The sequence below is a fragment of the Macaca nemestrina genome, chromosome 17, assembly GCF_043159975.1.
Source record: "Macaca nemestrina isolate mMacNem1 chromosome 17, mMacNem.hap1, whole genome shotgun sequence".
Lineage (NCBI taxonomy): Eukaryota > Metazoa > Chordata > Mammalia > Primates > Cercopithecidae > Macaca > Macaca nemestrina.
The window spans coordinates 70,852,374-70,868,594 of NC_092141.1; the positions used below are offsets into that span (position 1 = coordinate 70,852,374).

Genomic DNA, 16,221 nt, shown 5'->3' on the forward strand with positions numbered 1-16,221 from the left:
CATCTCAAAAAAAAAAAAAAAAAAAAGATAAAAAACTTAAAAGTTACTAGAGAAAGCTAGGCATAGTGTCTCGTGCCTATAATCCCAGAACTTTAGGAGGCCAAGGCAGGAGGATCTCTTGAGGCCAGGAGTTTGAGACAAGCCTGGGCAACATAAGAAGACTGTGTCTCTACAAAGAATTTAAAAATTATCTGGATGTGGTGGTGTGTGCCTATAATCCAAGATACTCAGGAGGCTGGAGTGGGAGGATTGCTTGAGCCCAGAAGTTCAAGGCTACAATCAGCTATGATCATGTCACTGCACTCTAGCCTGGGCAACAGAGCAAGATCCTGTCTCAAAAATGAAATGAAATGAAATAAAATAAAATAAATTGGGGCCATATCACCTGGAGAGCATAAATCTTAGAAAGGATTTGGAAACTGTCTCCAAATAGATGGAGGATATCTAGACGATGTTGAATAGAGTAGCTAGAGAAAAACCTGGGACAATTTGAGCAGCAAAATAATGATAGTACTGGATTATTAGTCCTGCAATAAAATAAATATCCATGAGTTTATACTGACATAAATAAACAAATTTTAAAGTGGAAGAGAAGGAACAGCTCTTCTTTACTGTTGAATGTTAATTAATAACTGTATAAGAAAAAAGAAAATAGAAAATCACTATGAATCAAATGCCGCAGTAAGAATGGTTGCAGTTAAGAATCATCAATGGATGATAAAATTAGTGGGTGAAATTATGAAACCATTATGATATTTGCATAAAATTCAAGTATCCTCCCATTAAATATGTATTGATTACAAAGAGAAAAATGGTAGCTTTTTTTTTGTATTTTTTTACTTTTATTATCCATCTGCTAAGGCCCTGTCATTCACAGAAATGGCAGCTTTATAGTGAATAAACCTGGCAGACACCACCTTAACCATGTGATCAAAGTAATAAGTCATATCAACATCATATACTCCTTGATATGATGTACTCAGAAGGCACAGCATCATTTTCACAGTATTCTTGTCCAAAATGAGAAAACAGCAGACAAGTCCCAAATAAACATAATACTACAAAAAACTGGCCTAGACTTTTCTTTTCTTTTCTTTTCTTTTTTATTTTTGAGATGGAGTCTTCCTTTGTTACCCAGGCTGGAGTGCAGTGGTGCAATCTCGGCTCACAGCAACCTCTGCCTCCCAGGATCAAGTGATTCTCCTGCCTCAGCCTCCCAAGTATTTGGGACTAGAGGCACGTGCCACCATGCCCAGCTAATTTGTGTGAGAGAGTGTGTGTGTGTGTATGTGTGTGTGTGTGTGACGGAGTCTTGCTCTGTCGCTGAGGCTGGAGTGCAGTGGCGTTATCTTGGCTCACTGCAACTCCTCCTCCCAGGTTCAAGCGATTCTCCTGTCTCAGCCTCCCGAGTAGCTGGGATTACAAGTGCCCACCATGATGCCTGGCTAATTTTTTGTATTTTTGGTAGTGATAGGGTTTCACCATGTTGGCCAGGCTGGCCTCAAACTCCTGACTTCAGGTGATTTACCCCTCTTGGCCTCCCAAAGTGCTGGGATTATAGGTGTGAGCCATCACACCTGACCCTTTTTTTGTATTTTTAGTAGGGATGGGGTTTCGCCATCTTGGCCAGGCTGGTGTTAAACTCCTGACCTCAAGTAATCCACCTGCCTTGGCCTCCCAAATTGCTGGGATTATAGGTGTTAGCTACCGCACCTGGCTGGCCTAGACTTTTCAAAAGTGTCAAAGTGATGAATGAGAAAGACTGAGAAAATGTCACAGATTGAGGCCAACTAAGGAGACATGATGACTAAATTCAATGGATTAGACCCTGGACCAGAAAAAGAACATTAGTGGGAAAAATGGTAAAATTCATATTCTGTAGCTAGATTAATAGTATTATATCAATGTTAATTTCCCATGTTTGATAATTATGATGTAGAAATATAAGATGTGAACATTAGGGGAAGCTGGGTGAAGGACATAAGAAAACTCTCTTTAGTATTTTGTAACTCTTCTGTAAGTATTAATGATTTCAAAATAAAAAGTTAGGGAAAAAATCCAGGGGGAGAAGACAGAGAAACAAGAATATAAAAGATGGCAGACTTCTCACCAGAGATGATGGAGACAGCAAACAGCAGACCATCTTTAATGTACGTGAAGAGACAAGTCTCAATCAATTTAGAAGTTTATTTTGCCAAGGTTAAGCACATGCCCATGACACAGCCTCAGGAGGTCCTGAAGACACATGCCCAAGGTGGTTGGGCTACCGGTTGGTTTTATACATTTTAGGGAGACAAAAAACATCAATCAATACATGTACATTGAACATTGGTTCAGTCCAGAAAGGCGGGACATCTGACACAGGGACATCCAGGTCAGAGACAGATTCAAAGATTTTTTGATTGGCAATTGGTTGTAAGAGTTATTATCTAAAGACCTAGAATCAATAGAAAGGAATGTCTGAGTTAGGATAAAGGGCTGTGGAGACCAAAGTTTTATCATGCAGATGAAGCCAAAGGCTTCAGAGAGACTAGATTGTTAATGTTTCTTGTCAGACTTAGAGAGTCTATTCTATCAGCCTTAAGGTCTTTGTGCTGATGCTAATGCTGGTCAGCTGTGAGGCATATTCAATGCCCCCCCACAAACCTTCCCCAAACCCGCTTCACATCATGGCCTGAATTAGCTTTTCAGATTAACTTTGAAATGCCTTTGGCTGAGAGGAAGGGTCAGTTCAGACAGTTGTGGAGGGGGCTTAGAATTTTATTTTTAGTTTACAGATTCTTACAATTTACATAGAATTGTTCAATATTAATTCAACATAGGAGATTGTATGATAAGTTAAGGAGGAATATTGTAATACCTAGAGCGCACACACACACACACACATCCTATAACTAGGAAGCCGGTAGAGAAAAAAAAATTATCCCTAAAGAAAGCAGAAAAAGAGAAACAGAGAAACCAGCCAAAAAGATGGAATGAATAACAAGATAGTAAATGTAAACACAACCATCAATTACTATACTAAATGTGAATGGACTACCTCCTTTGCCTTCCTTGGGGCTGGGAGTGCAGAATGGACTCACTTGCACAATTGCGTCATGTTTGCTAGGGCTTGGGCTTGGGTTGTGGACTTAGCATATTTGCTGAGGTCGTTGCCCACCCCAAGTGGTTGGTGCCAGTAGGGATAGGCTGAGGAGACACCTAAGTGGCTGGAGATTGGTTTTATATATATGGGAATGGAGCAGATAAGTAAATATTTTAGGCAGAGATGTAACCAGGCCATGTGACCTGAACGTTGCTCCAGGGCCTTGAAATTGCTGTTAAAACGCTTCTGGCCTAAAGGCCCTCTGAAGCCAGGGGAGGTAGATGGAGCTTCAACCTGAAAGCCCAGGTCGGAGGGCCCAACTACCCTTTCCAGAGCTGGCTCTTCCCCTTGCAAATTGCTAGTGACGCTTCTGCTGATGTGTGTTACTGTTAAGGTGTATCCTAGTGTTTGGGAGGGTGGGGCAGGAGGTGGAGGATTGTCAGAAAAAAATTACATGGAAAAGAGGGCATCGGAGATGTTTTGAAAGATAAGTGGAATTTTCCAAGTGGAAAAAGGAAGGAAAATCAGTCAGACAGGAAGACATGGAGCATTTGGGAATGACATGTATCTTCTTGGACTTAGGGTGTGAGATGGGCTGGAGAGATGGGTCAGGGCCAGTTGTCTGGCATCTTGTGTGTCGCAGAAGAGGGTGGGGACTCTGCATAGGGAAGCCAAGGGCCACTCTGAGAGCCCTAAAAGGGAACTGATGCCTCAGGCCTTGTTTTTTTTTATCACCATCAGGGCTACCCAATGAGGAGGGCTGCACTACCCCGGCTACTTCCTGGTGGCCTCTTGCTCATAGCCATAGTATTTTGCCTCTCTGAGCTTCCAGAGGTTTTAAGTCTGGGGAAGATCCAGGGACTCAAGGAAAGATTGGGGTGGGAGTTAAGGGGCCACAGTTTGGGGGAGTCAGACAGGAGGCCTTTGAGGAAAATAGATAAAGTCCCAAAGCCTGTTAGTGTGAATTTGGAGGCAATATGCTGACTGTGTTCTGAAACGTTTTCAGACACCGGCTAGGTGCAACCAAGTGTTTGTGGGGTGAGGCTCTTCATGGACTCATCACTGCTTACACAAGCTTGGGATGTGGTCTTGCCCTCAACAGGTAGGTAGTCTACCGGAAAACCAAACTAAGGCAGGAAAAAAATTAGTTAATAATAAAAGACTGAATCGGCTCAGAGAAGGCATTCAACAGATGTTTGTCAATCAAATTAATTAAAGTGTGAATGAATGAAACTCGAGGCAGTGGGTGAATGTGTCCCAAGAATCCAAATGAAACAGGGTATCCCGGGAGGCGGGACTGGAAGGGTCCAGAGAGGGGTCACAAGCTCCTGGCCTTTCTGAGCTTCCAAGTGCCCAGTCGCGGACCCCCGGGACCAGGATGCGCTGACAACCTGGCTGGCAGGCGGGTCCTCGTGGGCGAGGCGAGGGAGGCGGCGGGAGAGTAGCAGCAGTTTCCCACCGCTCCCTCTCAGGCACAGGGTCCAGAGAAGCCCGAAGGGAGGAAGCGCAAGTCCGTGGCCCGCCCCGTTGCGTCCCACCCACCGCGTCCCCTCCCCTCCCGCTGCGGGAAAAGCGGCCGCGGGCGGCGGCGCCCACTGTGGGGCGGGCGGAGCTCGGCGGGAGGCGGACGAGATGCGAGCGCAGCCCGGGCCCCGGCCGCTCTGGGCAACTGTGCTGGCGCTGGGGGCGCTGGCGGGCGTTGGCGTCGGAGGTGAGTGAGGCTCCGGCTTGGCAGCGACGCAGCTGCCCCAGGATCCGCGCCGCGGTCAAGTTGCGGACTTGGAGCCGGGAAAACCGGAGGGCTGGTTCAGCGCGTCTGCGCTGGGAATGCGCGGGTCCTGGCTGGGGCCGTCGGAGCCGGGAGCTGGGGACCTTCCTGGCCTGGCGGTGGCGAGGCTGAGAGGTGCCTGGTGCCTGGGGGCGGGTCCTCCGGGACGCCGAAGCCATCAGCCAGGCTGAGAGCCTTCCCGGCCGCCGCGGCGCTCACGGTGCGGTGGGCTCATCTCTGAGTCCCGCGATCAGCCCGGGCTGCGCGCGTCGTTGGTGGTCCCGGTCGGGCCAAGGACTACTGGCCCAGGAGCCAAGGCGAGGTGGGGCTTCCGGGGATTGTTCCCGGGCCTTGGCAGAGGGATGCCGCCGTAGCTTCCTGGGTGAGAGCGAGCGCGCGCGCGGGTTAGCCAGTTTCCCCACGTTTCCAATTTCTCCTGCTACGCTTTCTCCAGGAAAAGGTTTTTTCTTTTTCTTTTTCTCTTTTTTCTTTTTTCCTTCAACTTGGCTTCCTGCGGGATTGTTTTGGAGCAGGATGAGGGCTTTGCCTCCTCCAGTGTCCCCGGGTGGCAGCGGTGCCTCTACTCCCGGGGCAGACCCAGCACCCGAAAAATCTCTAGTGTATTCGGGGAGCCATGAAAAGGCTCCCTTGGGCCAGTGAGATCCTTGGCTTTGTCTCTGGCTGCTGCGCACACCGTCAGCCGTCAAGGCAATCGGCATTCGGCTTCTTTGGTGCTGGGGACACAGGTGGAGGGATGGAGCTGGCATATCCCGGGGTTGCTGACCGTGGTCCTCTCGGAGTCCTTGGAGATTTTGCCTGGGGTGGGGAGAAACCCTGGCTCCTGGTCTGCTGGTGCCGCCTCTGCCTCAGAGGATGACACAAGAGTGCATATAAGTATTTTTAATAAAAACTGTAGTACTCGTTAAACAACCTACACCCTGCAGAAGGGATTTTTTATTTTATTTTATTTTATTTTATTTTATTTTATTTTATTTTTTTGAGACGGAGTCTTGCTCTGTCACCCAGGCTGGAGTGCAGTGGCCAGATCTCTGCTCACTGCAAGAGCCGTCCCCCGGATTTATGCCATTCTCCTGCCTCAGCCTCCCGAGTAGCTGGGACTACAGGCGCCCGCCACCTCGCCGGGCTAGTTTTTTCTTTTTTGTATTTTTTAGTAGAGACGGGGTTTCACTGTGTTAGCCAGGATGGTCTCGATCTCCTGACCTCGTCATCCACCCGTCTCGGCCTCCCAAAGTGCTGGGATTACAGGCTTGAGCCACCGCGCCCTATTTTGTTTTATTTATTTATTTTTTGAGACTGAGTCTCCCTTTGTTGCCCAGGCTGGAGTGCAGTGGTGGGTTCTCGGCTCACTGCAACTTCTGCCTCCTGGGTTTAAGCGATTCTCCTGACTCTGCCTCCCGAGTAGCTGGGATTACAGGCGCCCGCCACCACGCCGGGTAATTTTTGTATTTTTAGTAGAGACAGGGTTTCATCATGTTGGCCAAGCTGGTCTCGAACTCCTGGCCTCAAGTGATCCACTCACGTCGGCCTCTCAAAGTGCTAGGAATACAGGCGTGAGCCACCGCACCTGGCCAGGATTTATTTTAAAAAGGGAAGCTTTGTTGATAAGTTCACTTCAAAGATAAACTATTCGAAAATACTTTAGTGATTCCCTTAAGACTCTTCTGTGTATGTATAGACGTGTAATTCATCCTGGACAGGGCAAGGATATTATTATTATTATTATTATTATTATTATTTATTTTTTTTTTTTTGAGATGGACTCTCGCTAGAGAGACGGAGTTTCTCCATGTTGGCCAGGATGGTCTCGATTTCTTGACCTTGTGATCCACCTGCCTCGGCCTCCCAAAGTGCTGGGATTACAGGCGGGAGCCACTGCGCCTGACCAAGGATATCTTGAAGGAGGGATTACAGTTGATGCGAGGGGAATATTGCAGTGGTTATTGCTGAATTTCCTATGTGACAGATCAGCTGATAGTGTTCGAGTGCAGTGAGCAGTCTGATGACCATGACACAGAAATAGGAATCTCCAGCATTCTGCCCTCGTACATGTGGAGCCTTGGATCAGATGCAGGGAATGGAGAAATCTACCAGGGCAACTCAGTCAAAAAAAAAAAAAAAAAAAAAAAAAAAAAAAGATATGCTTTCCCTGTCCAGGATGAGATGCTTGCCTCCATGCACTTACAACAATTTTTGCTGTCATTAAAAAATTTTCACATTCACAGTATTCCAAATTCACTTTGGAGTGTATTGGATTCCACTGCATTGACATACCTATGTTTGTGTTGAAAAATCCTTTAAGATATCTGGTCAGGCACGGTGGCTTATGCCTGTTAGCCCAGCACTTTGGGAAGTGGAGGTAGGAGGATTGCTTGAGCCCAGGAGTTCGAGACCAGCTTGGGCAACATAGTGAGACCTAATCTCTACTAAAAATTAAAAAAAAAAAAATCCTTAGGCAATCTGTTCACAGATTAATCTTGTGATTGGGACGATTCAAGAAGTGGTGATGGGTTGGGCTGGGCTAGCCCCGCACTCTCTGAGAAGCAGCGAACAGCAGTGTTTAAGGGCAGGGGCTCTAAAGTCAGACTTCCAGAGTAATACCCCGCCCCCAACTCTGCAAAGTAGTTTCTACTATATTTATATCTGCCATCCCAGTGTTGGTGGCAGGGTCATCAGATCCCTGGGGAAGCAGATGGTGGGATGAGAGTAGGACAGTTGGGTTGGGACTCCAAGTGTCGAAGGGGCACAGAAAGAGCTGAGTGGGTGTGGGAGTGGCACAGAGAGGTTGTCCCAGGGTAGTAGAGTCTGCTTTGGGGAGAACAGAGGTTGATTGAGGATAGCATCAAGTTTTTTATTTTATGTACGAAGGTGATCTTTTTAGCTTCACCCAGGAAGTATGGGTTTTGTGTCTTCCTCGTGTTTAGGTTTTTATTCTGACCTAATTAGGTCTAAGCTGGGGTGTTTATTTCTCTTTTGGAGTTTATATCCTAGAAACTCTCCAGTTGAGGCCCTCTGCAGGAATCCTCAGGTCCTGGAGAAACACAGGAGGAAGGCTTGTTGGCTTCGGAAAGGGAGAGCTATGGTTTAAAACCAGTAAGATGTGGGTTTGATTCTTGACTTTGTCTCCTGTAGGCTCTGTGGCCTTAAATAAGTTACCTAATCTCTTGAGTCCTCAGTTTCCTCATTTGTAAGGTGGAGGAAACAATGCCTATGATTATGCTGATTAAATGAAACAGAGGCACAAAATAAGTATTTAATAAATGACAACTACTATTGTCATTATTCTTCCTATCCATGCTATCTACCATGTATTGGAGGCAAAAGCTGTTACCGCTTCATGCATAAGCACTATGCAGGCTTTCAGAATGAAACTGATGGGGTCCCTTTCAACTTATTCCTCATTGCCGACTTGGCGTATCTCAGCTACTCTAACCCGGCAAGAATCCACAGAAGCAGCCAAGGAGGAAAAAGGCTTATACATTTGCTTTACCCATGAGAAAACCTCAAGCCCCGTATCTGAAAAAAGAGGAAGATAAAAGGATCTATAAGATTTCAAGTTCCATGAGGAGAGGGACATGTCTATTTTGTTCAATACTCTATGCCCACTGCCTGGCACATAGGCAGCAAGATAAATATCTATGGAGTGCTATGAAAAGGCATCTATAGATGATGTGCCTCTCTTTAAGAAACCCAATGTTTGAATATTTGCACTCATTCATATAAGATCCTCAAGTGCTCTGTTTGGATAATCTGGAGGGTATTAAAACATAGCCAAGATTTTGAATTCTTTGGGCATTTGGGCTGCTGCACTGTTGCACCATTTAGACCTGTGATCTGAGAGTGTGAAAAACTCAAGGGATCCTCTGTAAAGTGTCTGTGTTTTTTTTTTTCCTCCTGGGAGGAGCCAGTAGAAGGGCAACATTCTCCTTTCTCCCCCTTAGACGTGTGGGTGTGAGGGCAAAGGTGAGGAGTGACAGAGGTCTCCTGGGAAGACCATAAGATGGGGTAAGCACACCACAGTGAGGAGGGGGAGTCTGGCTATGACTCTAGAATTTCCTGATAGAAATTTCTCCTCTAAAGCTCCCCACCCTACTTGGGATCTCTGGTTATCATCCCCTCCCAGTCCCAAGAACCCTTCTTCCCTTGTTGGCAGAAATCTCCAGGAAGCATGCCCACAGGAACCACAACTCATGAATCAGCAGACAGATAATTAACCGAGGGAGTGACTGAGCAGCTTCAGGGATGAACCGCGTGGTTTTACCCAGCCCTCTCTGCTGCCCACAGAGTGGGCCTGCTGCTCCACCCCGTCGCCTCTGCTCCCTCTTCCTGAACCTTGGCCCTTCCTGAGTGGGATCTTCATTGTGCCTGATGGAGCTCAGGCCACTAGTGGAAATGAAGGTGGGAGCAGGGAAATGACTCTGTTTAGGGGAACTGCCTATTCCCCGTGTGGGAAATGCTGGCATTTATTGAAACGTGAAACTCTCCAGCAAAAAAGTGATAGCATCTGCCTTTCTGTCCATGCACACAGTCTCACCAGAAACACTCTTTTTTTTTTTTTTGGTTAGGTAATTCGGGTATAATTTTATGTGCAGTAAAATTCACCCTTTTTAGCACATACAGTTCTATGAATTTTGACAAATGCATACAGTCAAGTAACCATTGCCATTATCAAGATACAGAATATTTCCATCATCCCCCAAAGTTCCCCCAAGCTTTTTTTTTTTTTCTTCTTTTTCTTTATAGAGGCAGGGTCTCACCATGTTGCCCAGGCTGGTCTCGAACTTTTGAGCTCAGGCAATCTGCCCACCTCGGCCTCCCAAACTGTTGGGATTACAGGCATGAGCTACTGTGCCAGGTACCCCCCAGCTCTTTTGTAATTGATACCCTACCCTCAACCCTCATCTGTTGTAACCACTGATCGGTTTCCTGTCCCTGCAGTTCTGTTTTGCAAAATGTCATATAAATGAAATCATGTGGTGTATAGACTTTCAGTCTGGCTTCTTTCACTTAGCATAATACATTTGGGGTTCATCTATGATGCTGCATCTATCAGTAACTCTAAGACATTGTCTGAGGCCACTCCATCTTCCTCAGTGTTGGAACAGTTACCCCTGAAAGCATTGGGACTGGATCCATTAAACCTTGAAGGTGCTACCCACTTTCGGTTTCTAAATTTTCTAATTGGATAGATGTATTTGGCTATATATAAGCCATTAGATTTTCCAGGTGCTAAGTAGTTAAAGACTTCAGGATATTAGAGAGGATTTTGTAGCAACCAACACTTATTATTCTTGCTCATAGGAGTAACAGATATTTTGTGGCCAAATATTGTATGTCATGCTGCTTGGAGCCAGAAGTAGTTGAGTAAACCTGCGGCTATTCTACCTTTTTACATTTTTGGTAGCATCTCTGAAAAAACAACCCACTTGACTTTTTTTTTTTTCCTCTTTTTTTGGGAGGGTGGGTGGCTTTTTGGCCAAACCAGAAAGCCTGCTAGACAAATTCTAACACTAGATGTAACACTAGATGTCTTCTGTTTTTCTGTCATGTTCCCATGAAAAGACTATTTACCCCACTCTCTCTGTTTTATAGTTGAGTTAGTTCAGTTTCTTAGTTCAGTTAGTGAAGATGTTTAAATATTCAAGGAGAGAAGGAGAAAGAATGAGGTGATACTCATCTTAAAAAAGTCAAAATAGCAAATATTGTTATTTCTCGGCCAGGCGCGGTGGCTCTTGCCTATAATCCCAGCACTTTGGGAGGCCCAGGCAGGCGGATCACCTGAGGTCAGGAGTTTGAGACCAACCTGACCAGCATGGAGAAACCCTATCTATACTAAAAATACAAAATTAGCTGGGCATGGTGATGCATGCCTGTAATCCCAGCTACTCAGGAGGCTGAGGCAGGAGAATCGCTTGAACCCAGGAGGCAGAGTTTGCAGTGAGCAGAGATCACACCATTGCACTCCAGCCTGGGCAACAAGAGCGAAACTCCGCCTCAAAAAACAGAACAAAACAAAACAAATATTGTTATTTCTCAAATAGGTTCATCCACATAGGATCATTGTCAGTCATTAAAATTGCTGGTTCCCTTCCAGTTCTATTCCTCTATAATGTTCATATTAATCAGGTGGTGTGTTCTGTTTAGACATTTTCCCCTCACATTTATGATTCTTTGTGTGTGTGTGTGTGTGTATTCCTTTACTTAAACCCGTGATATATAGTACTTTCTTTCATATAGAAAAAACCTCAGTGCGGAAAGAACAATGTATCTGGAATTAAGAAACCTACATTTGATTCACAGTTCTGCAGGCTTTTTCATCAGCTTGTTGGGTGACTTTGAACAAGTCACCTTACCTTTAGGCTTCAGTCTCTTGCTGTCCCAGGGGCTGCAAAGTGGGACAGAGAAGATGAAGGGAGATACTTCAGTGTGCTCCTGCCCCTCCCCACCACCTTCAACTGGAACTCTTTTAACTAATTAACAATTTGGATTTCATGTAAGGATTTCTTTGGGAAAAAAAGAAGATCCTGCTGTTAAAATCAAGCTTGAAAAACTTTGCACTAGAAGAGAGCTCCAGAAGCTTGGCAAAAGACACATTCAGTAGCCACTTAAAAAGTCCCTGTAGTCAACCCTGCATCTCTTTGCTAATGGAATTTTTGGATAGAGAAACCTGGGTCTATGAGATCCACTGATGGCTCCAAACCCCAACTTTAGCCATTGCGCTTGTTAAACTCCAGATTGAACTTTTGCTGGAGCCGCCTGCAAGGAGCATATTTGACCAATCACCAGGGGAGGGGAGGGTGGTGTTTCCTTCCTGGGACTTCCACAAGTTGAGAACAGACCATACTGTCCTGGGCAGTTCTTGAAGGCTGTGAGAGTGGGCCTGACTTTCTCCATTCGCTTTCATTATTATTATTATTGTTTAAAATTAACAAATAAAAATTATATATATTTGTGATGTGCAACATGATGTCTTGAAATACGTACACATTGTGGAATGGTTAAATGAAGTTAAATAACATACGCATTACCTCACATACATACTTATCATTTATTTGTGGTGAGAACACTTAAAAATCTCCTCTCAGCAATTTTCAGGTAGATGACATATGGTTATTAACTTTAGTCACCATGTTGTACGGTGGATCTCTTGAACTTATTTCTCCTGTCTAACTGAAAATTCATATCCCTTGACCAGCATCTCCTCATGCAACTCATACCCCAAAGCTCATTCTTATGTTCCTGCTAAGTTTGCCATTCCAAGAGGTTTTGATGCTGAAGGTGCAGTTTGTAGAAAGCCCAGCAGACTCTGGGAAGCCTACATTTAAATCAATGAAAATGTCTACAGGGAGGCAGAATAGAGGACATTTCAAATTAGCTTTAATTTTCTTTTAGCTTATAAAAGTAATTAAGCTTATTATTTAAAAAAAAGGCAGCTCAGAAATATAATGCAGAAAGTACAAGTACCAGTTCCTTGTAGTTTTGTCCTTAGAGATAACCACTGTTGATAGTTACTGCAGAGTTTTTTTCTATGTATTTGTCAACATGTATAATTATTTATCATTATTGTTATTTCTCAAATAGGATAATCAATAATAGGATTTTTTTTTTTTTTGAGACAGAGTCTTACTCTGTTGCCCAGGCTGGAGTACAGTTGCGCGATCCTGGCTCACTGCAACCTCTGCCTCCTGAGTTCAAGCCATTCTCATGCCTCAGGTTCCCGAGTAGCTGGGATCACAGGCATTTGCCACCACGCTCAGCTAATTTTTGTGTTTTCAGTAGAGACAGGGTTTGGCCATGTTGGCCAGGCTGGTCTTGAACTCCTTACCTCAGGTGATCCACCCGCCTCGGCCTCCCAAAGTGCTGGGATTACACGCATAAGCCACCGCACCTGGCCCATTGTCTCTTAATAATATACTCTAGGCATCTTATGATGTCAGTTTATGGCTTTCCATTATTTATCCCAAGAGCTATAATTCTAGCCATAAGGCATACTGTTTGTTATATGGATATATCAGAATTTACTTAACCAATTCCCTGTTGGCAGACATTGTGGTCATTCCCAATTATTTGCTACTACAAATAAAGCTGCAGGGGATATCCTTATTCATTTATTATGTACCTTTGTTTGAGTGTTTCTACAGACTTAATTTCTTGAACAAAAGTTGGCAGGTCGAAGGGCATGCATATATTAAATTTAAATTTTAATAAGTGTTGTCAATTTGTCCTCCAAAACGGTTGAACCAGTTTGCTTTCCTACCAAGACAGGCTGGCAGTAAGGACTGGTGGTAGCACCACGGCCTGCTGTCCACACCCATAACACATGAGCTGGGGGAGGAAGGCTGCAGAACTGGACAGCAGGATGCCAAGGAGGTTACCAATAGGGCACTCCTGGACTGAGCCTTGGACAGCTTGGTACAGACCTGCTTCTTCTGTATACTGAATGAGTCAGATGAGAGGTGGGGTCGATGCTAATAAAATTTTCCAGAACTCTTGAGATGCAGTGTTTGAGTGAAACATCAGGCCATCAGGAAGAAATGGCCACTTGTGCACTGCTTCAGGGTTCTTATGTCTTGGGTTGCTAGGCTTCCTGGGGTATGAGTCCACCTGTCGATGCTTTCTGGCTGGAAGAGTGGATACTTCCAGGACTGGCAGCACCTTGAAGATCATCTAATTTGACCCCTGTTTGTTTTACCAAAAAGCAAAAAGGTTGTTTCTGAGAAGTGAAGTGACTTGTCCAAGATCATACAACTGGCTCAGTGGCATTGGTTGGGTCTCTCCCTGGGGGCTCTTGTCTCCTGCCCAGAGTGATTTCTTCACCATATCCTGTTAGAGACAAAGGGCCCTTTCACATCTGACCCTGAGGTGGAGGGGAGGGGATGGGGATTCCTGGCGTAGGAAGTGACTAGAGTGAAAGTAAGGGGGAAGGAAATGAACATTTATTGAGCATCCGCTATAGAGGGTTCTTTCATATGTGTTGTGTCATTTAATCCTAACAACTTGGGAGCACTGGGGAAAGGAAGCAGCTGTCTGTAGTCTCCAGTGCTTGGCTGATGTGGCTGGTTAGACCCGTTAAATACTACAGAGCAGTTATAATTTCTTGACTACGAATGTGACATAGACTCAAAGAGGCACTGGGCCTTAGAGAGAGCACCAGAGAGATGAAGGGATGTGTTTGAGGTCATATGGTCAGAGGAAGGGCAAAGATGGCTTTAGACATGAGGTTTCCTGCTGCTTTGCCTGCTGTTTCTGCCATAGCCACCATGTCTGTTGTTTTACGGCCCATGCCTTACCACATTTCTCAGGAGCTGGGTGTTAATTTTAGACCACAACCTTAGAGAAGACAGGGCACTGTCCTGGGATGAGCTTTATGCAGTTTTCAGCACACGACAACCTAATTAACCTTATTGGAGATGATAACCAGACATAATCTGGCTTCATTTACAAGGACAGTACCTGCCCTAGATTTTCCCATTAGCATCATCTTGAAGTGTCAACTCCACAGAGAGACCTTTCCTGACCACATGCTCTAAAGGAGACTCTTTCCCTCATTGCTTGCTATTCCCCGCCCTTTTTTTTTCCCTTTGAGACAGAGTCTCACTCCATCACACAGGCTGGAGTGTAGTGGCACGATCTTGGCTCGCTGCAAACTCCGCCTCTCAGGTTCAAGCAATTTTCCTGCCTTAGCCTCCCAGGTAGCTGGGATTATAGGCGTGCACCACTATGCCCAGCTAATTTTTGTAGTTTTAGTAAAGACAGGGTTTCGCCATGTTGGCCAGGGTGGTCTTGAACTCCTGACCTCAGGTGATCTGCCCGCCTCGACCTCCCAAAGTGCTGAGATTACAGTGTGAGCCACCATGCCCGGCCTATCCTGCTTTATTTTCATACAGCATGAAGGGTCAATGAAAGGATATGGCCAGTGGTCAAGACATTTGAACTTTGTCTACAGGGAATCCACTTGGTCAGACAAAAATCCTTCCTGTCTTTTCCTTGTGAACAAAAGTTCTCTGAAAAGGAATTGGGAGGAAAGACTTTATTCCAATGAACAGTTTGCAAACTGGGGAAACTCAGTTGTTGGTGTCAGAATTGGGAGTTTATAATGTAAGTTCCTGCCCAGGTTCCTGATGAGGTCCACTTATGCAAATGAACAATTCCAACTTGCTTAGTTCTGTTTGGTTGAAACAACTGAGGCCTGACTGGTCAAGGCAGCAGAGCCCTGACTGGTTATTTTAGGTTAGCTCTGGGGGTTCCAAAGTTGAACAGAGGTGTTGATTTTCAGGGAACTCAGAGTAGGTTGTGACCTCTAGTCAGCAAATGGCAGCTTTGCTCTATTTAAAATTTAGGCCCACTTAGCCACTCCGGATCTATCTTGAAGGACTGGCTCTTTCAGGTTCACATTTGTTCACACCCTCAGGCCCTATGAACCATCCATCAGCAAGTCTTTAGATGGAACGTATCTAGAGTCTGACCACATCATTGACTCCGCTACCATCCAAATCTGCTGCCATCTGTTGCCTGGATTATTTTAGTACATTTCTAATTGAATAATAAGTCTCTTTCCTTTTTGCTTCCCTTCTTTCTGTCTTCCACTCAGCAGTCAGGATGATCTTTTTTCGCTCACCTCTGCTCAGATTCCTCAGTGGCTTCCCACTATGTGGAGAAAGAAGCCACACTGTCTACCATGGCCTATAGCTTCCTAGTGTTCTGGTCCCTAACTCCTCTAAGCTCCTCTGTGCTTCTCTCTTCCTCCTTTCTCTCTCTGCCTGCTATTTCTTTAACAGGCTGATGTCCATCCAGATCTTGTCTTGGATTCTTTCTGGAATGTCTGTGCCTTAGATCTTCCCATGATTCACTCTTTAACGTCATTTGAAATGTCAGCTTCATAGAGAGACCTTCTCTCTATGCTCTAAAGGAGAGTCCTTCCCCTCATTGCTTGCTATTCCTTTATCCTGCTTTATTTTCTTACAGCATTTGCCACTGTTAGAAATTGTGCATTTTTGTTGTGTATTTTTTGTTATCATCTTTCTTACTAAAATGTAAGCTTCACGAGAGCAGGGACTCTGTTTAGTTAATCGGTGTGTCTCCAGTGCCTAGGAGAGTGCCTGGCACAGGTAGATGCTCAATGAGCATTTGTCGAGTAAATGAATGAATGAATCAATGACTACTGACACCACTGATATATACAGGTAGAAAACTGTACAGCTAAAGTAACTGCTTTTCAAACCTTATCCATACGTGGATTAAATGCACCAAAAATTTCATTTCATGCTGGCTTTTTTCAATCATGCAAAGTATTTCATGGCAATGTTCTTCAAAATCATGCCATATAAATGATGGAGATGCAAATCCATTT

General features: G+C 45.0%; 1 protein-coding gene and 1 non-coding gene across 2 annotated transcripts in view; one reads left to right on the forward strand and one right to left on the reverse strand.

Annotated features, from left to right (window-relative positions):
* The first annotated feature begins 4,696 nt into the window (after positions 1 to 4,696).
* LOC105483061 (integrin subunit beta 3) overlaps positions 4,697 to 16,221 on the forward strand; it is a 64,731-nt gene continuing 53,206 nt past the window's right edge. The window contains exon 1 of the mRNA XM_011743646.3: positions 4,697 to 4,796. Within this exon, the coding sequence (XP_011741948.1) occupies positions 4,718 to 4,796 (79 nt within the window). The 5' untranslated portion in view covers positions 4,697 to 4,717. The remainder of the gene's footprint in view (positions 4,797 to 16,221) is intronic.
* Positions 10,335 to 10,396, reverse strand: LOC112426941 (U7 small nuclear RNA). Its single transcript, XR_003018330.1, has one exon. It is a non-coding gene; the product is annotated as a U7 small nuclear RNA (small nuclear RNA).